The sequence below is a fragment of the Hyla sarda genome, chromosome 4, assembly GCF_029499605.1.
Source record: "Hyla sarda isolate aHylSar1 chromosome 4, aHylSar1.hap1, whole genome shotgun sequence".
NCBI classification, from domain to species: Eukaryota; Metazoa; Chordata; class Amphibia; order Anura; family Hylidae; genus Hyla; species Hyla sarda.
The window spans coordinates 125,596,560-125,624,061 of NC_079192.1; the positions used below are offsets into that span (position 1 = coordinate 125,596,560).

At 42.4% G+C, this 27,502-nt stretch overlaps 1 protein-coding gene across 5 annotated transcripts in view; it reads right to left on the bottom strand.

The window, feature by feature from the left end:
* LOC130368423 (ADAMTS-like protein 5) overlaps positions 1-27,502 on the bottom strand; it is a 91,501-nt gene that overhangs the window by 56,629 nt on the left and 7,370 nt on the right. For 2 of the 5 annotated variants that reach the window (XM_056572061.1, XM_056572059.1), the window contains exon 2: positions 6,948-7,017. In XM_056572061.1, the coding sequence (XP_056428036.1) occupies positions 6,948-6,988 (41 nt within the window). In that variant the 5' untranslated portion in view covers positions 6,989-7,017. Of the gene's footprint in view, positions 1-6,947; positions 7,018-24,905; positions 25,104-25,210; positions 25,598-27,502 lie in introns of those variants that run through there. The other 3 variants (XM_056572057.1, XM_056572060.1, XM_056572056.1) reach the window with 3 other exon arrangements.

The window sequence follows — 27,502 nt, forward strand, 5'->3', positions numbered from 1 at the left end:
CAGTTCTTGGAACAAGAGGGCCCCCAACTCTTGATCTCCCCAGTGGACCAATCCAGGGTTGGGGAATGAAGTTGAAGCCAGGGAAGTCCAAGGAGAATTTCTGAGGTGCAATTGGGGAGGACCAAAAGTTCAATCCTCTCATGATGAGATCCGATGCTCATAAGAAGGGGCTCCGTGCGGAAACGTATGGTACAGTCCAATCTTTCATTATTTACACAATTGATGTAGAGGGGTCTGGCGAGACTGGTCACCGGGATGTTGAACCTGTTGACGAAAGAGGCCAAAATAAAATTTCCTGCAGATCCAGAGTCCAAGAAGGCCACAGCAGGGAAGGAGAAGGCAGAGGCAGACATCCGCACAGGCACTGTAAGACGTGGAGAAGCAGAGTAGACATCAAGGACTGTCTCACCTTTGTGCGGAGTCAGCGTACGTTTTTCCAGGCGGGGAGGACGGATAGGACAATCCCTCAGGAAGTGTTCGGTACTAGCACAGTACAGGCAGAGGTTCTCCATACGGCGTCGTGTCCTCTCTTGAGGTGTCAGGCGAGACCGGTCGACCTGCATAGCCTCCACGGCGGAAGGCACAAGAACAGATTGCAGGGGACCAGAGGAGAGAGGAGCCGAGGAGGAGAAACGCCTCGTGCGAACAGAGTCCATATCTTGGCGGAGTTCCTGACGCCTTTCGGAAAAACGCATGTCAATGCGAGTGGCTAGGTGAATAAGTTCATGTAGATTAGCAGGAATTTCTCGTGCGGCCAGAACATCTTTAATGTTGCTGGATAGGCCTTTTTTGAAGGTCGCGCAGAGGGCCTCATTATTCCAGGACAATTCTGAAGCAAGAGTACGGAATTGTACGGCATACTCGCCAACGGAAGAATTACCCTGGACCAGGTTCAACAGGGCAGTCTCAGCAGAAGAGGCTCGGGCAGGTTCCTCAAAGACACTTCGGATTTCCGAGAAGAAGGAGTGTACAGAGGCAGTGACAGGGTCATTGCGGTCCCAGAGCGGTGTGGCCCATGACAGGGCTTTTCCGGACAGAAGGCTGACTACGAAAGCCACTTTAGACCTTTCAGTGGGAAACAGGTCCGACATCATCTCCAGATGCAGGGAACACTGGGAAAGAAAGCCACGGCAAAACTTAGAGTCCCCATCAAATTTATCCGGCAAGGATAGGCGTAGCCCAGGAGCGGCCACTCGCTGCGGAGGAGGTGCAGGAGCTGGCGGCGGAGATGACTGCTGAAGCTGTGGTAGTAACTGTTGTAGCATAACGGTCAGTTGAGACAGCTGTTGGCCTTGTTGCGCTATCTGTTGTGACTGCTGGGCGACCACCGTGGTGAGGTCAGCGACAACTGGCAGAGGAACTTCAGCGGGATCCATGGCCGGATCTACTGTCACGATGCCGGCTGGCAGGTAGTGGATCCTCTGTGCCAGAGAGGGATTGGCGTGGACCGTGCTAGTGGACCGGTTCTAAGCCACTACTGGTTTTCACCAGAGCCCGCCGCAAAGCGGGATGGTCTTGCTGCGGCGGTAGTGACCAGGTCGTATCCACTAGCAACGGCTCACCTCTCTGGCTGCTGAAGATAGGCGCGGTACAAGGGAGTAGGCAGAAGCAAGGTCGGACGTAGCAGAAGGTCGGGGCAGGCAGCAAGGATCGTAGTCAGGGGCAACGGCAGAAGGTCTGGAAACACAGGCAAGGAACACACAAGGAACGCTTTCACTGGCACTAAGGCAACAAGATCCGGCAAGGGAGTGCAAGGGAAGTGAGGTAATATAGGGAAGTGCACAGGTGATTACCCTAATTGGAACCACTGCGCCAATCAGCGGCGCAGTGGCCCTTTAAATCGCAGAGACCCGGCGCGCGCGCGCCCTAGGGAGCGGGGCCGCGCGCGCCGGGACAGAACAGACGGGGAGCGAGTCAGGTAGGGGAGCCGGGGTGCGCATCGCGAGCGGGCGCTACCCGCATCGCGAATCGCATCCCGGCTGGCAGCGGGATCGCAGCGCCCCGGGTCAGAGGACGTGACCGGAGCGCTGCAGCGGAGAGAGAGAAGCGAGCGCTCCGGGGAGGAGCGGGGACCCGGAGCGCTCGGCGTAACAGTAATGAGTCCAGATCTAAATCCCATTGAACACCTATGAAGAGATCTTAAAATTGCTGTTGGGAAAAGGCGCCCTCCCAATAAGAGAGACCTGGAGCAGTCTGCAAAGAAAGAGTGGTCCAGCATTCCGGCTGAGAGGTGTAAGAACCTGATTGATGGATATAGGAAGCAACTGATTTCAGTTATTTTTCCCAAAGGGTGTGCAACCAAATATTAAGTGAAGAGTGCCAATAATTTTGTCCAGCCCATTTTGGAGTTTGGTGTGACATTATGTTCAATTTGCTTTTTTTCCTCCCTTTTTTGGTTTAGTTCCAATATACACAAAGGGAATAAACATGTGTTTAGCAAAAAATGTGTTACTGAAATCCTTTTCTGTGATAAATACTTCATTTTCTTGAAAAACGTCAGGGGTGCCAACATTTACGGCCATGACTGTAAGTAGACAGATAGATGAAAGGTTTCATGTATCTATGAAGGCAATTTTCTATACCAAATGAGAGGTTACACCCAGATTACCTATCAAGCTGTAGCTTGAAAAAAAAAAAAAGCAGACATGCCAGTCCTACTGAAATGTTATGATCAGGAGTGTTGAAAGAAACAGTTTATTGGTTCAGGTTTTTTTCACCCACCCCCAGGTCACAGGTTCTTAGTCACTTGGATAAGGCACAGAGAAAATGGTGGACTTTGACAGGATTTCAATAAGCCTGCACTTTGTACTCACCTGTATAGACTAAGAGCTTTGAGTGGATGGTGACGTGCTCGCACCTCAGGCAGCTTTTAGAAGTTTAATCAATGTAGTAATAAACACTGCAGAGTTTACAGATCATTACAAAGAGTACAAAATGCTATAAACCACTGGGAAAAGGAAGAAGGCTATATATTTTCTGTATGACCTTAAAAGAGAATGAAATATTTTGGATGTTTGTCTTGTCTTGAGATAGTCCTTAAAGGGATTGTCACAAAGGCAAACTTGGTTTATAAGCCCTATTACCAAATATGAACATCATGTGGGGGAGGGAAGAGAGTCCCCCATTCTATTATTTCTCTCTGAAGGCCAAAACAATACAATTTATAGGAGAAGATTCACTTGTTTTGCCACTCCATTTAACATATCACCAAAATAAGCTACCAAGTTAAATGGAGGCTGTGATGGATACTTAACCCCTTAAGGACTCAGCCCATTTTGGCCTTAAGGACTCAGACAATTTAATTTTAACGTTTTCATTTTTTCCTCCTCGCCTTCTAAAAATCATAACTCTTTTATATTTTCATCCACAGACTAGTATGAGGACTTGTTTTTTGCGCGACCAGTTGTCCTTTGTAATGACATCACTCATTATATCATAAAATGTATGGCGCAACCAAAAAACACTATTTTTTTGGGGAAATTAAAACGAAAAACGCAATTTTGCTAATTTTGGAAGGTTTCGTTTTCACGCCGTACAATTTATGGTAAAAATGACATGTGTTCTTTATTCTGAGGGTCAATACGATTAAAATAATACCCATTATTATATACTTTTATATTATTGTTGCGCTTAAAAAAAATCACAAACTTTTAAACCAAATTAGTACGTTTATAATCCCTTTATTTTGATGACCTATAACTTTTTTATTTTTCCGTATAAGCGGCGGTATGGGGGCTCATTTTTTGCGCCATGATCTGTACTTTTTTTTGATACCACATTTGCATATAAAAAACTTTTAATACATTTTTTATAATTTTTTTTAAATAAAATGTATTAAAAAAGTAGGAATTTTGGACTTTTTTATTTTTTTTCGTTCACACCGTTAACCGTACGGGATCATTAATATTTTATTTTAATAGTTCGGACATTTACGCACGCGGCGATACCAAATATGTCTATAAAAAAATTTTTTACGCTTTTTGGGGGTAAAATAGGAAAAAACAGACGTTTTACTTTTTTATTGGGGGAGGGGATTTTTCACTTTTTTTTACTTTTACATTTTTTTACATTTTTTTTTTACACTTGAATAGTCCCCATAGGGGACTATTTATAGCAATACCATGATTGCTAATACTGATCTGTTCTATGTATAGGACATAGAACAGATCAGTGTTATCGGTCATCTTCTGCTCTGGTCTGCTCGATCTCAGACCAGAGCAGGAGACGCCGGGAGCCGCACGGAGGAAGGAGAGGGGACCTCCATGCGGCGTTATGAATGATCGGATCCCCGCAGCAGCGCTGCGGGCGATCCGATCGTTCATTTAAATCGCGAACTGCCGCAGATGCCGGGATCTGTATTGATCCCGGCACCTGAGAGGTTAATGGCGGACGCCCGCGAGATCGCGGGCGTCGGCCATTGCCGGCGGGTCCCTGGCTGCGATCAGCAGCCGGGATCAGCTGCGCATGACACGGGCATCGCTCCGATGCCCGCGGTTATGCTTAGGACGTAAATGTACGTCCTGGTGCGTTAAGTACCACCGCACCAGGACGTACATTTATGTCCTGCGTCCTTAAGGGGTTAAAGGGGTACTCCGCTGGATAAAGTTTTTTAAATCAACTGATGCCACAAAGTTAAACAGATTTGTAAATTACTTCTATTTTATAATCTTGATCCTTCCAGTACTTATAATATGCTGTATACTACACAGGAAGTTCTTTTCTTTTTGAATTTATTTACTGTGTCTCTGTTGACACCTCTGTCCATGTCAGGAACTTTCCAGAGCAGGAGAGGTTTGCTATGGGGATTTGCTCCTACTCTGGACATTTCCTGACATGGACAGAGGTGTCAGCAGAGAACACTGGTCAGACAGAAAGGAAATTTTAAAAGAAGAGAATTTTCTGTGGAGCATACAGCAGCTGATAAGTACTGGAAGGATTAAGATTTTTAAATAGAAGTCATTTACAAATCTGTTTAACTTTCTGTCACCAGTTGATTTAAAAAAAAAAATTTCCTGGGGAATTCCCCTTTAGGGTGCATTCACACGCTAGTAGCTAGCAGCAAGTTTCCCAATGTGGGAAACCCACTGCGAGTTACGGATTTAAATGGGTCCGCGGACAGTCCGCAAATCTGACACTATTGTGGACTGTCTGTGGACCCATTCAAATCAATGGTAGTGTAACTCGCAGCAGGTTTCCCGCAGCGTGAAACCCGCTGCTAGTAATAGTGTGTGAACGCATTCTTAAGGAGGTACTCCAGGGAACACATCTTATCACCTATCCCAGCAGTCGCACCCCCTGCGATCAGACACTTTTACCCTATCCTATAGTTCCCCCCGTATAGAGCATGGCTCTCCCACTGAACTTTCCATTCAGTAGCTTCTGTCCTAAGGGCTCCGGAGCCCACCATCAGAGATGCACTCGTGTGGCGGCCCACTTGGCCAATCTCTGGCTAAGATGAGGTCTGTCTAGCTGAGCAGGCTCGTCTCTGATGGTGGGGGCTGGAGTATGGTAAGTTCAGCGCAAGAGCTAAGCCCAGTACAGGAGATTGCAGGGGGTCCAAGCAGTCGGACCACCTGCGATCAGACACTTATCCTCTATCCTGTGGAGTACCAATTTAATAGGGCCATCTATCGTCCATAGATTTTAGGATCCATTTTATCAATATCTTGTGAGCTTTTTAATGTTGTATTGATTAAACAGAGGCAATATGTCACTGTGCGGCATCCATTTTTTTTTTTTTTAAAGTCTATAGTGGCATCCGTGACAAATATGTCATGAAAAGCTTATTACATACCTGTTAAATACACGTCTCTAATGGATAATAATAATTCTTTATATAGCACATGCAGATTTTGCAGCTCTGTACACTCAAATTGGTTTCTTACCCCTAATCCACTGGCTAATATTGTATCCATTAAACAGTTTGTTACTTTTTACACAAACATGTTGGGTGGACCAGCATAGTACACTATACTATATCTTCTTTTTATTTTTACATTTTTAGCCTTACGGAGGTGAAATGGACACCCTATGATCAATGATAGAATAGACTATAAAGACAATCAGTATGTATATCAGGGGCTTTCACAACAACTGTGGAAAACATGATGTGTAGGAGGTCTAACAAACTCAAGCACGTTCATACATTACATGACAGTGCCAGCTTTTATCGAAAAAAAAAGTTAGTCAATTTATTAAGTGTAGAAAATCTAAAAACTAACATTTTCTTCAAGAAGGTTCTCTGGGATTTGAATTGTTCTCAGATTGGTGGTTGTCTGACCTCCAGGCTCCTGCCATGGTTATGTCTACTTTATTGTTTGCATCATTTTTATAGGTTCTTTAAGGTTATGCTACAAATGGCACAATAAATTATATACGGTAGTTATATTTTTATTCTCATCATATAATGTTCATTGATGTACGTCTGAACCATTTCATCCTACTGACCTATCGGTCTTCGTAACCAAAATTCTCATCTAGCCAGAAGGCCAAGAAAATGACTTTATACCATCATTAGGTTTTAGCAGTAGGTCAAAAGACGTGGTGATATAATTTACGGAAATGGATTCTATTTTATCACTGGATCTAACAGCAAAAGTTTCATTAACACGTGAGAACGTCTCTCACCTTTGGTATTTTTATTATTGACAGAACCTCCCTTGATAAATATCTTTGACTCAGTTAAAGTGTATAGAACCCTGTATATGAAATATGTCTTCTGCCTTACTGGATCACATTATAGAACTTAACCTGACACCTGAATAGCATGTAACCTGCTTACAGTTAAAGTTATTTTACTTCTTAATGCTTGGTTGGTTAAAAACAATTATAAGACATGAAGACAGACAAACAAGGTCTTAATATCTTAACCACATTATTAATGGATAGTAGTAAAAAATGGGCATCAGTCAATGCTACCTAATGGAGCAGACTCTTCTTTACTGTACCTGGCTGAAGGATGGAACAATAAGAAGAACCAAAACCGCATACAGAGTAGCCAAACATTGATATTCCAACCTGTAAGAAGAACAAAGTAAGTCAGTAATCAAGATACATGATAATGGTTTCTTTAGAACCTTACAAGATGACTGCATTAGTGAAATGTAGGAAGAAGATTTGGACATTTTTGGCAAATAATATACCTAGATGCTATATCTGCTAAGCAGAATAAGGCTATGTTCATACTGCTTGAAAATGTGGTGCATATTTTAATTTAATATCCGCTCATAAAATAAAATACAAGCAGAAAAATGTATGTAGTACAAACCAGCTAACAGAAAACACTACCAAAATACCCTAAAATGTAACTTTTAATAGATATTCCTAAAAGTATAGTAGTAATAAATACCAATAAACTCCACAACATGTTAGTACCAATTTTGATGACAATGACAATCATCAATTGGATGCATGAATATGCATATTCCTCAAATAAGTAGATACAGTCATGGCCGTAAATGTTGGCACCCCTGAAATTTTTCAAGAAAATGAAGTATTTCTCACAGAAAAGGATTGCAGTAACATGTTTTGCTATACACATGTTTATTCCCTTTGTGTGTATTGGAACTAAACCAAAAAAATGAGAGGAAAAAAGCAAATTGGACATAATGTCACACCAAACTCCAAAAATGGTCTGGACAATATTATTGGCACCCTTAATTTAATATTTGGTTGCACACCCTTTGGAAAAAGTAACTTAAATCAGTCGCTTCTTAAAACCATCAATAAGCTTCTTACACCTCTCAGCCGGAATGTTGGACCACTCTTCCTTTGCCAACTGCTCCAGGTCTCTCTTATTGGAAGGGCACCTTTTCCCAACAGCAATTTTAAGATTTCTCCACAGGTGTTCAATGGGATTTAGATCTGGACTCATTGCTGGCCACTTCAGAACTCTCCAGGGCTTTGTTGCCATCCATTTCTAGGTGCTTTTTGATGTATGTTTGGGGTCATTGTCATGCTGGAAGACCCAAAATCTTGGACGCAAACCCAGCTTTCTGACACTGGGCTGTACAGTGCGACCCAAAATCCGATGGTAATCCTCATATTTCATCATGCCTTGTACACATTCAAGGCACCCAGTGCAGAGGCAGCAAAACAACCCCAAAACATCATTGAACCTCCACCATATTTCACTGTAGGTACGGTGTTCTTTTCTTTGTAGGCCTCATTCCATTTTCGGTAAACAGTAGAATGATGTGCTTTACCAAAAAGCTCTATCTTGGTCTCATTAATCCACAAGACATTTTCCCAGAAGGATTTTGGCTTACTCAAGTTCATTTTGGCAAAATGTAGTCTTGCTTTTTTATGTCTCTGTGTAAGCAGTGGGGTCCTCCTGGGTTTTATGCCATAGCGTTTCATTTCATTTAAATGTCGACGGATAGTTTGCGCTGACACTGATGCTCCCTGAGCCTACAGGATAGCTTGAATATCTTTGGAACTTGTTTGGGGCTGCTTATCCACCATCCGGACTATCCTCCGTTGACACCTTTCATCAATTTTTCTCTTCTGTCCACGCCCAGGGAGATTAGCTACAGTGCCATGGGTTGCAAACTTCTTCATAATGTCGCACACTGTGGACAAAGGCAAATCTAGATCTCTGGAGATGGACTTGTAACCTTCAGATTGTTGATATTTTCCCACAATTTTGGTTCTCAAGTCCTCAGACAGTTCTCTTCTCCTCTTTCTGTTGTCCATGCTTAGTGTGGCACACAAAGACACACAATGGGGCCTTGGGCCTTTGATTTTTCTGGGCATTATTAATATATCTTTTTGCTATGTGATTTTATCATTATAAACTAGAGGTACGATGTCTTTTCATCACAGGACGTAGCATGCTTTATAGCACCATATAAGTGCATTTTGTATTTATATGTATGATTTTTCATTGCATTGGGAGAAATCTCATTGCAGAGGGTATGGTCACTATAACTTGGTGAGGTTATTGTATGTTACTTGGATTCAATCATATTTTTTTTCTCCATATCAGTTTCCTTCCACCATACTGATCAATGCATGGAACCTGCTCAATTCTCATCCGACATGTAAGTGACCATCTCCTATTGTGTCTTTATTGCATTTTTCTATGACAATTGCATGTAACATCTATACATACATATATCTTACTCTGTTTTTTTTTATTTTTATATATATCCTCTGCTTATTTGAGGACTATGCATATTCATGCATCCTATTGATGCTGCTTTAACAGAGGGGAACAGCTCTAGTGACAGTTCATATTCTACCCCCAAAACTGGTACATAGGGGGGGGGGGGGGTATTATTATTGTCTTTTAAGTTTTTAAGTCATTTATTGTTGCTTTGGTTTTGCTTACATGCAACATTTTTATCATACTATCACAGGAGGGGGGGGAGGGGGATAAATTTGGCATACTAAAGCAATAAATCCCTTCAGAACACCATTTTGCTTGATTCCACCTTTTCTCTGCAATTTTTTGCACAACTTTTTAAAAAGTGCTCTCCAAAGGCTGTTTTGTAAGCCAAGTCGAGTGTGGTGTGGATTTGCAGTGTTTTGGAGGGGTCGGAGACCTTTTGTGCGAAATGCGCACTGGATAAATCCATAAGACTGCAAAGCGAAAAATAAAACTAACTTTTGCAATATCGTTTATAGCTTTTTGCTTACAGCCAAAAGTCGCAAATAAAAGTGCTTTGGCGCACATGCAACATTTTATGCATTTATAAGCAAAAAAAGGCTCTAAAGACAATAATAAAAGTCCCCCATAGCCTTTAGCCTCACAAAGGGGTACTCCGCCTCTAGACATCTTATCCCCTATCCAAAGGATAGGGGATAATTTGTCTGATCGCGGGAGTCCGACTGCTGGGGACCCCCGCGATCTCCCTTCTGAACCTGGCATTCGTTTAGAGCGTCGGGTGCAGCGTCAGAGACTCGAACGTCACGCTCCCTTCCTTAGACTCGCATTGAGGTGACATGGCCGTGATGTCATGAGCCTCTGCCCTGCATCGCCAGTCATACGGCATGGAGTGAAGTTAGCTCCGTGCACCAGATGTCTGGGGTGCAGCAGCCGAGATCGCAGGGGGCCCCAGCGGCGGGACCCCGCGATCAGACATCTTATCCCCTAATCCTTTGGATATGGAATAAGATGTCTAGGGGCGGAGTACCCCTTTAACATCTCCTGATGAACAGACCAAAGCAGATAGGAAAATGTTATACATGCTATAAAAGGAAAAGCTACACCTATATTTTACCAAAAAGCAACAATAATCCTGTTTGTTAGATTTATTTTTAGCTGTTGTCTGTATAGGTAACTCAAAGCATGCTGGAAGAACAAAGCCCCTATTACTGCTGTCAGTACAGAAATGTTTAAAGATTTCACTTGACCTCTGTTCCTGTAATGCACAGCCATAACAGCCTGTTAGATTGACTCCTCATGAAAGAAATGTTCCTGATCGAGAAGATTAGGCGCTAAACGAAGTGCATAAATAGGTGTGTACTTTGTGGTTGCATGAGTGACTGACAAGATGATGCTATGGTGTCAGGAAAGGGCCTCTGGACAGGAACCATTCAAGACCTTTAATTCCGTAATAAAGCATAGTATGCATATAGACATATACTGAAAAGTTTTAGGTTACACAGTATGACAGACAATTCCACCTCCTACTCCAATTTTCTCATGTTATTACTTAACATATGGTTCCCAGTTCCCATTACAATAACGCCTTGATGTCCTTCATACAGTGTAAACTGCCTAATCCCTGCCCCAAATCCCTGCCTATATACTATACACAACTGCAATTACTGGGATAAGAACTTGTCTCTTACAATGATACCTCAATAATTGTATGCACCAGTCATCACTTATGACAAGATACCAGATACACGTAAGATGAAAGCCTAAATGACATGTGCTCCATGATGTGCCCTACAGTTCAGCTTTGAAATCTTATCAGATCCAGATGTGGCTTTTTGATTTTTGTCTTTGAATCATCTTACCCCCATGTCACTTCCTAAGCAACATCAACACCTACCGTATTATCATGTCTCCACAGGAAAAGACAGCTTGGATATGTTCACATACATATACATACATATAGTTTGCCTTTAAATAATCAGTCTGATAAGACTCATGTGGTCCCCAAAGTCAGTATTCAAGGACAGAAAATTTAAAAAATCACTATAATGGTCCCCACACAAGTGTATAATGGCAAAAAAAAATTTGCATCCATGTTGAGGCAGCAAGTCCAGGCCTGACCGCATTTCTGGATGGGACTTGTGGCCATAATATGGACGCAAAAATTCAACTATAATAAACCCATATATGGAGCCCTTAAGGCTGGGATAACACACACAATATTTTGGTCAGTACTTGATCAGTATTTTAAACCAAACCTGGGAATGGAACTTACAGAGATACTATACTGGAAAGAGTTGCACTTTTTCAGCATTTTGGACCCAGTGCTAAATTTGGCTAAAAATACTGACCAAAATACTACATGTGAACCCAGTGTAATATAGAAGGAGCAGTGTTGCCTTTGCTGATTATGGTATTAGGCTAATCTCACACTGCCATTGTGCTCTTATTTTTGTGCGCCATACATACCCTGAAAGGGTCGAAGCACAACTGACACCACCAGTCCCGACAGATTCCTTTTGACTTGAAAGGGGTCTGTTTGGTGTCCAGTTTTTTTTTTTTTACAAGAGTTAAAGGGGTATTCCGCCCCTAAACATCTTATCCCCTACCCAAAGGAGAGGGGATAAGATGTCTGATCGCAGTGATCTCTGGGCTGGAACCATGGACGTACTGAACACGGAATCTTGTGGCTGCCGTGTTTGTGACATCACCCCACGCCCCCTCCATTCATGTCTAGATGGCACTTGAGATCGTGGGGTGTCCAAGTAGCCGGATCCCTGCGATCAGACATCTTATCCCCTATCCTTTGGATAGGAGATATTATGTTTTGGGCAGAGTACCCCTTTAAGGGAAAGAAAAAAAAAATAGGACATGCACTTTTTTTCCTGCTCAACTTCTGTCCTTCCAATGGACTGACCGACAGAGCTCTCTTTACTAGAGCACAATGGCCCTGTAAACGAGCTCTAAAAAAGCTGATTACATAGGTCTTGATGGGTTGGAGTCTTACAATGTGACCCATAGCAATACCTGACACAGCGCCTCCATAATAGTGGTAAGTACAGTGTCCCATCCCTATAACAAAGCCACATACAGTGCCCCCATAACAGATCTAGGATTAGTGGTCATATAACAGCCGGGCACTGTGCCACCATAACAGAGCCAAGTACAGTAATAAAATTTCAGGCAAGTGGCATATATGGAAAACATACGCCAGGACAGAAGCACAACTTACACATACCCACCAGGTTATGAGTACCATATCTTGACAAGAACTGATGTCTTAGTAGATAGAGAGGAGAGGGGTACTTGTTCAGGATCCTAATCTCTTTTCCACAGTTGGTCTGTAGGACTTTTCCTGTCCTACATTACATAGACAAACCATGATTGGTTTTACCTATGTAACTGGTGGCAACACATTATAGAAGGTAAAATAAACCTTCTCAACATATCTTAATGTTTTCCGGCACGTCCATGATTTTTAAAAGTCTCCTGCACCTTATGGTAATGAGGCGCAAGTAATCATCAGGGGGTGCGGCATCTTGAAGTAGTCACGGTACTCCGGGCTGTAATCACTCCCACTCCTGCGTGATTGACAGCCTGGGCACCACTCATGTCTCTCTCTTCACTGAAATATTGCACAGCCTCTGAAGCAGCAATATATTCCTCCTGGGCATAAAGGGGCTACTGGGCTAGCGCAAGTTTTCAGTGGCGAGAGGAAACAGAGTGGTGATGTTGGCAGTGCCCGAGCTGTCAATCATGCAAGTAGTGATTACAGCCCGGAGCGCTGTGACTACTTCAGGATTCTGAATGCCCCGATAACTACTTGGGCCTCATTACCATCAGGCGTGGAAGAGTTTTTTTTTTTTTTTTTTTTACCTTTCACTTTTTTTTTTATTTTGTTATAATCACTTAGTTGGATATTTTTTTTAAATTGGGCACATGAAATTGTTAGCAATGGCCAAAATCTAACTATCTTATTGTGTCTTACATGTTTACCATTCCTTTTTGTACTTTTCATTTGCACATTTTTTTAATTTTGAACTTTGTATGTCTTTAAATGTCCTTATTATCTACCTTACTCCCTCTCTCTCTCTCTCCCCCGCTCTTTCACTCTGGCTGATGGTGTTTTTTTTTTTGCGCCAGAACTTGTGCAAAAATCAAAAACACGCAGATAATAAATTTGTGACCACTGCATCCATCTCTTAAAAAAATGGTCTAGCAACACCAAGAGGTCAAAATGACGGATTTTATAGGTTTAAAAAAAAAAATGCAAAAAAACTCTGCAAATTGGCACAAAAATAACAAAAATTTGCTAATGTAGACCAAAAAAAGCAATAGAACACAATGATAACCCCCTGTGGTAATACAGAACTGACTACATGACCTGTATTTACAATAGGTAATAATAGAATGTCCCTTCTGCTTATACACGTAATGAGTCAACATCAGTTACTATTTTAATTCCTATTTGTGAGGTTTTGTGTTTGCACAGTATTACATGTGATAAGGTGTTTGTGTAGACAGATCAATCATCTTTTTCACCTCTGTAGAAGTGTGTGTTCTCCTACCTAGATAGTGCAAACAAGACCAAAAAGCTACGAATTCTACAGCGTCTACATTCCTGTAAAGTGATAACCAGTCACATAGCAAACATGAGGCTTCTATGTGTAATCTTTAAAATAATGGGAAATAACCTGGATCTGTCCTTGTTTGGACTTTTGCATCTTGTTCTCATTTGTGTCACAAAGATCTGGTTTCTAGAATCTATGGTTTACAATAAAATACCCAGACAATTATCATCTACCATAATACCATGAATTCTAATAATATGCACAAGAAAATGATGTGTTAGTCCAGTGCATAGGAGATGATAGAATTCATATTCATAAACTAGGGCCTTGCTTAAGATCTATATTATTTATTATCTTAAAGGGGTACTCCGCCCCTGGCATCTTATCCCCTATCCAAAGGATAGGGGATAAGATGTTAGATCGCCGCGGTCCCGCTGCTGGGGACCCCAGGGATCGCCACTGCGGCACCCCGCCATCATTACTGCACAGAGAGAGTTTGCTCTGTGCGTAATGACGGGCGATACAGGGGCCGGAGCAGCGTGACGTCATGGCTCCACCCCTCAAGACATCACGGCCCGTCCCCTTAATGCAAATCTATGGCAGGGGGCGTGATGACCGCCACGCCCCCTCCCATAGACTTGTATTGACGGGGGCGGGCCGTGACGTCATGAGGGGTGGAGCCGTGACGTAACGATGCTCCGGCCCCTGTATTGCCCGTCATTATGTGCAGAGTGATCTCGCTCTGCGCAGTAATGGTAGCGGGGTGCTGCAACGGCGATCCCCGGGGTCCCCAGCAGCGGGACCCCGGCGATCTGACATCTTATCCCCTATCCTTTGGATAGGGGATAAGATGTCTAGGGGCGGAGTACCCCTTTAAGCAGTATATCCATGTTTAGTGTCATTTAATTGTCCAGTTTAGTGGGTTTCCCTGCTTTGTACATACAATATCTACTTGTTAAATTGGTCCCTTGTCGATCAGCAAACCAAAAAGTGTCTCCATGCTTGGACCCTTAGTGCCTCAACAATCAGCTGATGGGCGCAGCCGCAGTGCTGGAAATAAACAACGTACGGGAGCCAGAATCCTTGGCTCTGTACATTATTTGTTTCCAGCACTGCGACTGTGCCCATCAGCTGAGTACCAGGGTACTCCAGAGCAGCTCTCATTCCTGTGCTATGGCACTTAGGTAACTCGGCCCCGCCTCCTTGACACTTGAGCCAGGGGATAGTTGTGGCATACAAATCAACACTAACAAAGATATGTTTCATGTTTTCGTCCTGTCACCTGACACTGTCTGCAGCTCTTACCTTAAATATGAATTGGCAAATTCCCCTTAAACAGTGCCCAAGTCTTATTATATGCCCTCTGCTCTATACATCACAATACAGCAGGTAAAACAGTACATTTCATGCAACCATTATAAGGATCCCAGAAATGCGTAAACACTCGTAGAAGCACAGACATGATGCCAGTAGACTACATCCTGCTGCTGCCCGAGGCTAGGGCTACATAGAAGATACATATCTGCATGTTTGGGTTAGACGTTACATGTTTTCAATTAGGGAAAAATGCAAGTGTTAGAACAAGAGCCGTGCAAAGTAATCAATGACTAAAGCGCTGATCAAATAGTCCACAACGTGCATTTTCCTGTTCCTAAAGCAGATGGATGTGGTAATATACCATAGTGATCACAGATCAGGGGTTATCTGTACATTGATAAGTTTAGGAGATAGTTTAGTAACTTTAGGAAGAAGGAGAACCTACAGGTAGACCTACAGGATTAAAGGGGTACTCCAGTGGAAATTATAATTTTTTTTTTATATCAACTGGTGCCAGAAAGTTTAAAAGATTTGTAAATTACTTCTATTAAAAAATCTTAATCCTTCCAGTACTTATCAGCTGCTGTATACTCCAGAGGAAATTGTATAATTCCTTTCTATCTGACCACAGTGCTTTCTGCTGACACCTCTGTTTATATGAGGAACTGTCCGGAGCAGGAAGCTTTGCTATGGGGATTTGCTCCTTCTCTGGACAGTTCCTGACATGGACAGAGGTGTCAGCAGAGAGCACTGTAGTCAGACAGAAAAGAAATTCAAAAAGAAAAGAACTTCCTGTGGAGCACATAGCAACTGATAAGTACTGGAAGGATTAAGATGTTTTAATAGAATTTTCTGGCACCAGGTAATTAAAAAAAACAATGAAAAAAAAAAAGGTTTCCACCGGAGTACCCTTTTAAAGTTACACGTTGACTCTTTGATCTATTTAATGACCAAGTTAGAAAAGAGCCCAAACAATATTTTATCTTTATATTATGCCTGTTGCTGCAAAGGGGAACATTTAATATTCTTATCTATTCCCAGGCCTATATATACAGTTTTAAATGCCTAGAAAAGCACATACCTGCAGAAATATTTCTTAGTCACAATATCGGATTAAAGGGGTACTCCGGTGGAAAAGCTGCTGTATGCTCCAAAGGAAGTTCTTTTCTTTTTTAATTTCCTTTCTGTCTGACCACAGTACTCTCTGCTGACACCTCTATCCATGTCAGGAACTGTCCAGAGTCGAAGCAAATCCCCATAGCAAACCTATCCTGCTCGGACAGTTCCTGACATGGACAGAGGTGTCAGCAGAGAGCACTGTGGTCAGACAGAAAAGAATTATACAACTTCCTCTGGAGCATAAAGCAGCTGATAAGTACTGGAATGGTGAAGATTTTTAAATAGAAGAAATTTACAAATCTGTTTAACTTTCTGGCACCAGTTGATTTAAAAAATAATAATTTCCACCGGATTACCCCTTTAACCTGTTGGGGACGGAGGGCGTACCTGTACACCCTCAGCCGCTCCCTGTCTATAACGCGGGACCACGCCATGGCCCCGCGTCCTAGCACACTGATCACGGTGCCGTGCGCTATTAACCCTTTAGATGTGGCGTTCAAAGTTGAACACTGCGTCTAAAGTGAAAGGAAACCACTGCCGGTTAGCTCAGGGGGCTGATCAGGATCGCAGCGATGAAATTGCGGCATCCCGAACAGCTTACAGGACAGCTTAACTGCCTCCTCGCTGTCCGAACGCCGAATAACTGCTCAGTGCCTGAGATCCAGGCATGAGCAGTCAAGCGGCAGAATCATTGATCAATGGTTTCCTATGAGAAACCATTGAACAATGTAAAAGATCAGTGTGTGCAGTGTTATAGGTCCCTATGGGAGCTATAACACTGCAAAAAAAAGTGAAAAAAAAAGTGAATAATATCATTTAACCCCTTCCCTAATAAAAGTTTGAATCACCCCCCTTTTCCCATTTAAAAAAAACAGTGTAAATAAAAATAAACATATGTGTTATCGCAGCGTGCTCAAATGTCCAAATTATAAAAATATATCGTTAATTAAACCGCACGGTCAATGGCGTACGCGCAAAAAAATGCCAAAGTCCAAAATAGAGTATTTTTGGTCACTTTTTATATCATGAAAAATTGTATAAAAAGTGATCAAAAAGTCTGATCACATAAATGGTACCGCTAAAAACTTCAGATCACAGCGCAGAAAATTAGCCCTCATACCGCCCCATACACGGAAAAATAAAAAAGTTATAGGGGTCAGAAAATGACAATTTTAAACGTATACATTTTTCTGCATGTAATTATGACAAAATCAAACCTATATAAGTAGGGTACAATTTTAATCGTATGGACCTACAGAATGAAGATCAGGTGTCATTTTTACCAAAAAATTTACTACGTAGAAACGGAAGCCCCCATAAGTTACAAAATGTCATTTTTCTTCAATTTTGTCGCACAATGATTTTTTTTTTCCATTTCGCCGTAGACTTTTGGGTAAAATCACTGATGTCATTACAAAGTATAATTGGTGGCGCAAAAATAAGCCATCCTATGGATGATTTTTTAATAGGTAAGGAGGAAAAACGAAAGTGCAAAACCGGAAAAACCCTCCATCCCCAAGGGGTTAAAGAGCATGGAAAACGAAGGAAGGACTATGCCATATACCCCTTCATAATAAATAGTAATTATGGCGTATTTGTCACGTTCTGCACCATTTGTCCAGATGTAACCCCTTCCACATGTCACTGACATTAGTCATCATTAGTCCCCTGAACGATTGAGTCTACACAATAGAAGGGAATAAAGGACTAAATTAGCCCTGGGAGCGAAGACCTTATGTAACGGGCCAATTAGGACCCGGCCGCTGAGGGTGGTATTTATGTCAGTAAAATTACTTACATTTGAAGCAGAATGTTTACACAACATAAATAGCTCATTTCCCTCCATAGAAAACACATGTTGCTTAGCAGACAATATAAGCACCTGGAGGTACAAGATATAACATGCATCTATTGACCCCAGATGTGAATGGATCCATCATCCCCATCCCCCTGACATCCAGTGACCAGTTGACGCTGAGTAGAGGTGAAAGCAGGTACTGCAGGTAAAAAGGTCATTTCATGAGTCTAGGGCTTGGGGTGTGAACCTTGCCTACTTTTAACCCTTTAATGACAGCAGTTCATGGGTTCATAATCCAGCTTCTTCTACTAGACCAGTGTTTCCCAAGCAGTGTGCCTCCAGCTATTGCAAAACTACAACTCCCAGCATGCCCGGACAGCCAAAGGCTGTCCGAGCATGCTGGGAGTTGTAGTTTTGCAACAGCTGGAGGCACACTGCTTGGGAAACACTGCACTAGACCAATGACTCTAAGGTTGCATGCACACCACGATTTTGCTATACAGTTCCCGTATACGGTTTCAAGTTAAAAACCGCATGGAACTGTATAGAAAACTGTATGCATTGACTTAAAGGGGTACTCCGGTGAAAACCTTTTTTCTTTTAAATCAACTGGTGGCAGAAAGTTTAACATATTTGTAAATTACTTCTATTATAAAATCTTAATCCTTCCAGTATTTATTAGCTGCTGAATGCAACAGAGGAAATTCCTTTCTTTTTGGAACACTGACGACATCACGAGCACAGTGCTCTCTGCTGACATCTCTGTCCATTTTAGCAACCATGCAGATGTATGCTAAGGGTGGCTCAGTGGTTAGCACTGCTGCCTTGCAGTCCTGGGGATTTGGGTTCAAATCCCACTAAGTACAACAATAAATAAAGCATTATTATTATAATGTCAGCAGAGAGAACTGTGCTCATGATGTCATCAGAGAGCATTCAAAAAAGAAAAGAATTTCCTCTGTAGTATTCAGCAGCTAATAAGTACAGGAAGGATTAAGATTTTTTAATAGAAGTCATTTACAAATATGTTTAACTTTCTGCCACCAGGTGATTTAAAAGTAAAAAAGGTTTTCACTGGAGTACCCCTTTAACATTGTAAACCGTATGTCAAATGCATCATCCGGTATTGGCTGCATTCACATTTCGTTTTTGCAATACGGGTCCCGTATCCCTTTTCTGTACAAAAAACGCATGTCTCCAAACGGACCGAAACGTATGCAACCGTATATGCCTCCTCACGTTTTTAAACTGTATACGGTTTGAAAACGGTTGTCCGTTTGCATACGTTTTAATACAATATCCTTGGGAAAAAAACGGATACGGTTTTATGTTATTTTAAACAAAGTTTTTTTTTTATTGAATTTCCCCCCCAAAAAATTCTAAAAAATAAAATAAAATAAATGAAAAACAGTATTGTGCAGACCGGATGTAACCGTACGCACATACGGTTCAATACGATTACCATAGAACTCCATTTTAAAATAACCGTATACAGGTTGGATACGGTTTTTGACCGGGACACAAAACCGTAGTAGACTACGGTTTGGTGTACCGTTAAAAACCGTATAAACACGTAAATGATGTAAAACGTACACAACCTGATGCTACGGTTGGCATACGGTTTACAATGAAATGTCTATATATACAGTTTGCAATACGGTTCGATACGGTTTTTTCAATTAAACAGGATACGGCAACCGTATTGCAAAAACGAGATGTGAATGCAGCCTAAGTCCGTTTGGCATCTCATACGGTTTTGTCCAGTTTTTTTACCCGTACCCAAAACCGTATTCTACCACGTTTTTTGGTCCGGGTGAAAAACTGTATTAAACTGTATGCGTTTTAAAAAAAAATGGGAGTCAATACGAACCGTACAGAACTGTATGTGTGTACTGTTCCATCAGGTTTTCACCATACGGTTTTTGACTTTGCGCAGTTTTTTTTTTCTTGGAATTTCAATCAAACAAGTGAAACTTTATTCAAAATGGAGTGAAAAGTTAAAAACGTATTTTTCTTAAAAAACGGATGCAACCAGACATCATTTTTCAAACCATATATGGTTTTCAACCGTATATGGGTTAAACTTTGTACACGTTTTGATACAGTTTAGTCAGGTTTTGAGGAATCAGTTTTCATCAAAAACCTGACACAGGAACTGTATTACAAAAACGTGGTGTGCATGCAGCCTAATTTAGCAGTTCTAGTTTACAGTACACAACACAATTGTTACAGTGTTTTATCATTGGATTTAGCCTATCGATACAAGTGAAGACAAACAGCAACATAGTATTAAATATATACATGTCTGTTATACGTGTAAAAAAATAAATAAAAAAATGGTGACGTTATAGTAACAAATAAATCACACAAGATCCCGACATAACATCCACAGCTGAAAATGTAATGAAACATCACTCTTTTATGTCAGTTCTATCTGTCTACTTAAAAATTGTATCCACCAAAGCGTAGCCTCCAGCTGGCTTTATTCTAGGAATAACCAATCATATTTGTAGCCCTGAAAAAAAGCCTAAAAGATTTCTAAATATTTTGGATTATTGCCAATTTATATTAAATTCTAATGAAGTCTATAAGCAAACGGTGTGTTATTATGCCTTTTTGTTATCACCTTTTCTTAAAAAAAAAAAAAAGTGATTCCTCCCGTGGATCTTTTAAACACTGCAACTTAGCAAAGGCAGCAATGTCCTACATGAAACAGCAGTCACAAAGCTGTCTATTATGTGCACGAGAGCTCAGAACATTGATATGGTTTTGATCTACATTACCCTACCTCTGCATATACACTAAACTACATATGATGGCTTTGACAATGGTGCTGTGCTTAGTACAGTGGTCACCAACCTCTGGATCTTCAGATGGAAACACACAGGACGGGAACAATGGCTTAGCAGATGGTACCTTCAAGGTCAAGCCACAGCATCCAGCATCTTGGCACAGTCTAAAACAAGAATGCTAAACATGGCTCTAGCACAGTGTTTCCCAACCAGGGTGCCTCCAGCTGTTGCAAAACTAAAACTCCCAGCATACCCTTGGCTGTCTGGGCATGCTGGGAGTTTTAGTTTTGCAACAGCTGGAGGCACCCTGGTTGGGAAACACTGCTCTAGCTTGTACACATGCCTGTAGTAGGTTAGGCAGTGGCCATGGCGAATGACTATATTCCTGGTATCATTCTGGGGGAACGTAGAGTTACCTCATATGCTTTTCAGTCATGTACAGTATCTCATATAGGTGAGTCCACCCTTCACATTTTTGTAAATATTTGAATATATCTTTTCATGTGACAACACTGAAGAAATGACCCTCTGCTAGAATGTAAAGTAGAGAGTGCACAGTCTGTATATCAGTGTGTAATGTTGTGTTTCCTATATCGCAACATCAATAACACACAGTCATTAGTGTCTAAATTTTGCCTATTGTCCATCTATCCCTAACCCCCTCCCTGCCTTTACATTTTTTTTTACTATATTAAAAATGGCTTTTTGTCTGCCTGGTAGTGTGCTCACTTACCAGGCAGACTTCCCCATCAGGCGTGACGTCACATCCGTCCTTAGTTCATCTATACAGGGTGCCTCCAGCTGTTTCACCACTACAACTCCCAGCTTGCCCTAACATCTTGGCTGTCAGGGCATGCTGGGAGTTGTAGTGGTTAAACAACTGGAGGCACCCTGTGTTGAAAGCAATAACTTTGTTAGGGACATGGCCGCGGAGATGCCCCAAACCCCGCCCCCCCCCCCCTCTTTGTTGACAACAATAGTTTTGTTAGGGCCGTGGCGCTACCCCGAACCCCCGCACAAGACATACCCGAGTGCAGAACAGCAGCAGTGGTGTGTAGATGCCGGGAGGCGGGGCCGGCGTGTGAGGCCAGGGAGCCAATGCGCTCTCAGCCTTGACAGGAAGGGAGCGAGCGCAGGCTGAATGAATTCTGACCGATTGCCCAGCCAGCATCGGTCCAAATTCAGGTGTGACCTCACGCCAGCCTGCAGCCGGCCACTAGGAGGGAGACCCCTAGTGGCTGGTTTTCAAACGTAAATTACAATATATTAATTAAAAAAAAAATTATGAAAATATATTTGAGATATGTTGGAGTACATATGTACTACAACATATAAAAAAAAAAAAAGTTGATGACAGTATTGTCACATGAAAAGATGCTATAAAATATTTCCATAAAGTGTGAGGGGTGGACTCCCTTACAGGAGATGCTGTATGTACACTGGTAGGTACAATGGGGGAGATTTATCAAAACCTGTGCAAAGGAAAAATTGCCCAATTGCCCATAGCAACCAATCAGCTTGCTTCTTTCATTTTTAACAAGGCTTCTGTAAAATGAAAGAAGCAATCTGATTGGTTGCTATGAGCAACTTTTCCTCTGGACAGGTTTTGACAAATCTCCCCCAATGTTTTTCCTCTAAGAGACAACCCTAAAACAAGTGTAAATGATTCCGAACCATAGTTTATATTAGAATGAAATAAAGTTGGAAAGAATTATTTTAAATACAAGATTTAGTGATGTAAAAAAAAAAAGCATGTGAGAAATTTGGAGAAGGTAAACCAATAAAAAACCCACAAGCTCTATAAAGAGTCATCGTGACGTGCAACCAATGTAAAGTTATTAGGCCCTCAGTTTTACAAGCATTTACAGCTGCTAATAAAAGCCAAATTGTGGCTATGCCAAGGAATCTGACAGCTCCCGAATAAGTATATAAGAGCGTGCTCAGTCTCCATTATGACCTACTGGCCTCATTCCTCCCATTTGTTGATGTGTGTCAGAGTAAATGATGGTCACCGTGACTTATAGCTCGTTGCTCTTGGCAGAACAGTCTACTAGAAATGACACCCTATACCCAGGTAATCTCTGTAATCCCTGAATAATGCCCATGGCACGTAATACACAGGGAAGTGCAGCTGTCACTCCATTCATTCAGTCCTGATTTTCCTTGTGCAGTGTATTGCATATGCCTCACCATTAGGAAGAACCCAGCAGCTAATTAACCTCTTCTTTGCCAGCGAGTTACAAAAGGTGATAAGTAGAGATGAGCGAACTTACAGTAAATTCGATTCGTCACGAACTTCTCGGCTCGGCAGTTGATGACTTTTCCTGCGTAAATTAGTTCAGCCTTCAGGTGCTCCGGTGGGCTGGAAAAGGTGGATACAGTCATAGGAAAGAGTCTCCTAGGACTGTATCCACCTTTTCCAGCCCACCGGAGCACCTGAAAGCTGAACTAATTTATGCAGGAAAAGTCATCAACTGCCGAGCCGAGAAGTTCGTGCCGAATCGAATTTAATGTAAGTTCGCTCATCTCTAGTGATAATGTCAGTACAATGAATAAAACCCGAAACTGCAATATGCACCACAGTATTTTATATTAAAGACCATGTCCCAGTTTGTACCAATGACAGTACCTCAATACTTATGGCAGGGTTTCCCAAACAGTGTGTCTCCAGCTGTTGCAAATCTACAACTCCCAGCATCCCCGGACAGTCTTTGACTGGGAGTTGTAGTTTTGCAACACACGGTTTGGAAAACACTGACTAAGGGTACGTTAACACGAGCGGATTTCGCTGCGGATCTGCTGGTGAAGGCCCCGCTCTATATTGTCTTTACATGTGCCTGCTCGTAGCGGCAATACACTGCGATGTGCGAGTCGCAGTAGACTCGCACATGGCGGGAGCTCTCTGCTTAGCTCAGAGCAGGGAGAGTGGCCGCGATGTGCAAGTACGCCACGCACATCGCTGCGGTGTGTCTGCTCGTAGCGGCATATTGCCGCTACCAGCAGGCACATGTAAAGACAGCATAGAGTGGGGCCTTCACCAGCGGATCCGCAGCATAAAATATGCTGTAAATTCTCTAGTGTGAACGTACCCTTATGGAAATCATGTACCTGATGTTTTAAGTTTGTATAAGGAAACATTTCAGCAATTTGGCCAGTGGTCTCCAAACTGTGGACTTCGAGACGTTGCAAAACTACAACTCCCAGCATGCCCGGACAGCCAAAGGCTGTCCGGGCATGCTGGGAGTTGTAGTTTTGCAACATCTGGAGACAGCCTGCTTGGAAAACACTTACTTATGGAGATCATGTATAAGGAAACATTTCAAGCGTGGACCTCCAGATGTTGCAAAACTACAACTCTGGATGTTCAAGCATGCTGGGAGTTGTAGTTTTGCACCATCTGGATGTCCACAGTTTGGAGACCACTGATGTAGACAATGTGGGAGATTTATCAAAGGATTTAGACTGTCTTTTCCTGTCTTAATTTGTCGCACAGAAAGTCGCAGTCTAAATAGGTGCGACTTTTTCACGACTTTTGCTTTAGAGGATTTTTAGAACATGACGCATTCTAGTCTATTTTAGACGGAAAAATGCATTGGTGCTGAATTTATCAAAAGCGACTTTTCAGCGACAAGTCGCATCGGCTGAAAGTACGCCAAAATGTCAGACCATGCTGGAGCAGGTTTAAATACAGTCTAAACCATAGATCCCGAAGTCCGTGCGCAGAATTTACCAAGAGCCGTGCGCCTTTTGATAAATTAGGCGCACAATAGACCGGCCTAACCCTTTGTAGTTTGGTCTATATTGATGCGGGACATAGACAGCTTTGATAAATCTCCCCCAATGTACGGATCCGACAAGTGTACAAAATGACGACACCTATTTTGTTAAGAAAGGTCAATAGAACTACAGGTTTCCTTGCTAGTCTTTGCAGACATTATTATTCTGTATTGGGACGTAACACATTGCAATAATAAAGGCCCCCATAACAATACAGAAATAACGCAGGATTTACTGATATATACATATATAGGAAGAGATGACCATACACTTGTGTGGATAAAATGCTACATCTAATACATAACATTACATCCAATATTATAAATAACACTGTCACAGTATATCCAATATCATAGACTAAGCATGCCTATCCTTACAGCAACCTGACGAAGAGGGGTGACCCCTCGAAACGCGTAGTTCTGTACCAAATAAAGCCTTCAAAATTCCATTTAGGCTCTGTGTCCATCCTCGGACTTTCATTGGCCATCTGGTTAGCCCTGCCAGGCTACCCGGATTCCACATCTGTCTACCTATCCTTACAGCAAGACTGTAACATTAGTTTATTACTTGGAAATGCTATTTCCCAGGTGTATCCCTCTGGGGTAAAGCAGCTTAATAAATGTGTAACCTTTATTGGCTGAACAATCATTTCCAATGGATTGCACATTCTTAGCATTACATGACATCTCCCTATCTGATAGAATGAAGGGGGTGGTTGCCATGGTCTTACCTGGAGCGAGGAAGCATCCTCCTGCCTGGTGGTGGTGCAGGGGTTAAATCACATGAAACCAGAAGGAAGAAAGGCAATGAAGCACTCTAGAAGGGTGACTGGTCCCAGGAGAGTTAGGATCCACAAGTGATCAGGGCAGAGCTGGGGTGCCCTGTGGCTCCATGTTCTGCACTACACAGGTGGACTGGCACAGCCATGGTCAGGCAGGACCTCCTCTAGCCCATGGCTCCTCAGGTTGTAGCTCCAGCCCAGTGCAGCCCGGCTCTCCTGGTGAGGATCCTGGTAGGAGCAGACAAGTCAGATGCAGAGAGTGGAGAGGAATGCCTGAGAAGTTGACTGGAAGGGCTGAGAGATGTGAGGCTCTGCCCTCCCGCCCTGTACTCACACACCCTCTGCCTGTCACAGTCTCCTGGTGGAGGTGTCCTGGGCTCTGTGCACATGTGCAGGCTGCTCCCTGCAGTAACCTACCTGTCAGGGGCCCCCAGCACCTGGGACGCGGGGTTCCCCCACATGCAGCAAACATTTCCATTGCTATAGATCACCTTGGAATAGATCAGGACTGGATCCATGGAGACAAGGCTACAATCCTGGGAATTTCTTAGTGCAGTAGGTGCACCACTGCTATTGATGTTTTGGGGATTATTTTTCCACTCATGAGGGGGGGGGGGGGGGGGGGGGGGAGATTCATCATTTATGGTCTACAATGGATTTTGACGTGTGTGGAACAAATTCATCAAATGTCGCACGGCCAAATCACCTCAGCATGGTGCCAGTTTAGATGCTATTGTAGGGCTGGTGGGAATTAGCCCGAGTTAGTGTCTACTCACGAAGCAAAATTTCCGCTTGTGGAATTCTGCCTCATTCTTCTATGGGATTCCGCACTCCCATTCACACTTCTGAATTTCCACTTTCTGAATTTCCGCACTCCCATTCACGAAGCAAAATTTCCGCTTGCGGAATTCCGCCTCAAATTAAAGCCCACAGACTTCTATGGGATTCCGCACTCCCATTCACACTTCTGAATTTCTGCTTGTGAATGAAAGTGCGGAATCCATTAGAAGTCTATGGGCTTTAATTTGAGGCGGAATTTCGCAAGCAGAAATTCTGCTGTCTGAATAGACCCTTAGGCTATGTTCACACACCAAAATTTCCGCATTTATCAAAACCTTTGCAAAGGAAAAGTTGCCCATAGCAACCAATCAGATAGCTTCTTTTTTATTTTACAGAGGCCTTGTTAAAAATGAAAGGAGCAAGCTGATTGGTTGAGCAATGTTTCCTCGGGGCAGGTTTTGATAAATCTCCCCCAATGTGTTTATAGCCTTAACTTCAATGGGATTCCGCAATCCGATTTACACTGCAGAATTTTTGCAGCGGTATCAGCTAAAATTCCGCATTGTGCGTTCCACAAAAATATAAGTCGTGTCTTATGTTTTTGTGGAATTTAGCTGCGAAAGCCCATAGAAGTGAATGGGTCTTTTTTTTCTCTGCAAAATGCAGATTATGTGTGGAAATTTAATTTAAGCAACTTTTTCCCGTGCTCTGAGTATTCATGCGGAATTTATGTGGAGATTCTGCATGAATTCGGCAGGTATCATGCAGAAATTCCGTGAAGATGCGGAAAGATGTGCAATTCTGGCCAAATTAATGCGGCCATGGAATTCCGCATCTATGCACAATTTCTGACATCGGAACATAGCCTTAGGGTATGTTCACACACAGGAATTTCCATGCAGAATTCAACAGAAGAATTCCACTCAGACATTCTGCTGCATCAGAGTCCCATTGATTTCAATGGGATTCTGCTGTATTGTTCACACAGCAGAATTTCCCTGTCGTTGAAATTCTGATTCCGGCGTGCACAGATGGAATATTTATTCTTAGACATGTTTATTCTTTCCGTGGATTTCACAAGGAAATGCATTGCCGTATATGAGATTGCACATTTCCAAGCGGTCCTAGCACCCGCCGGATTAGTTTTTTTCGCGAGGACATTAAGCACATTTTCAGTTATGTGGACCCAGCCTTAAGATAGATCATGTGAGACAATGTTGCCTCTTTTTTGCATAAAGTCACGCTTGATAAATCAGCAACCACTCCAAAAACTCTTCTAGAACAGTCCACAATGTGGTTATGATTCTGAAATGCACTGAATATAATGTCACAGAAAAGACACACTAAAACTGGTTGCGACAATTTGATAAACTTTTAGTCAAAACAGTTTGATAAATTCCTCCCATAGACTTTAATTATATTTGCATTACCTTTTAGGGAAAGTTTGTGTATGGGTGGGTT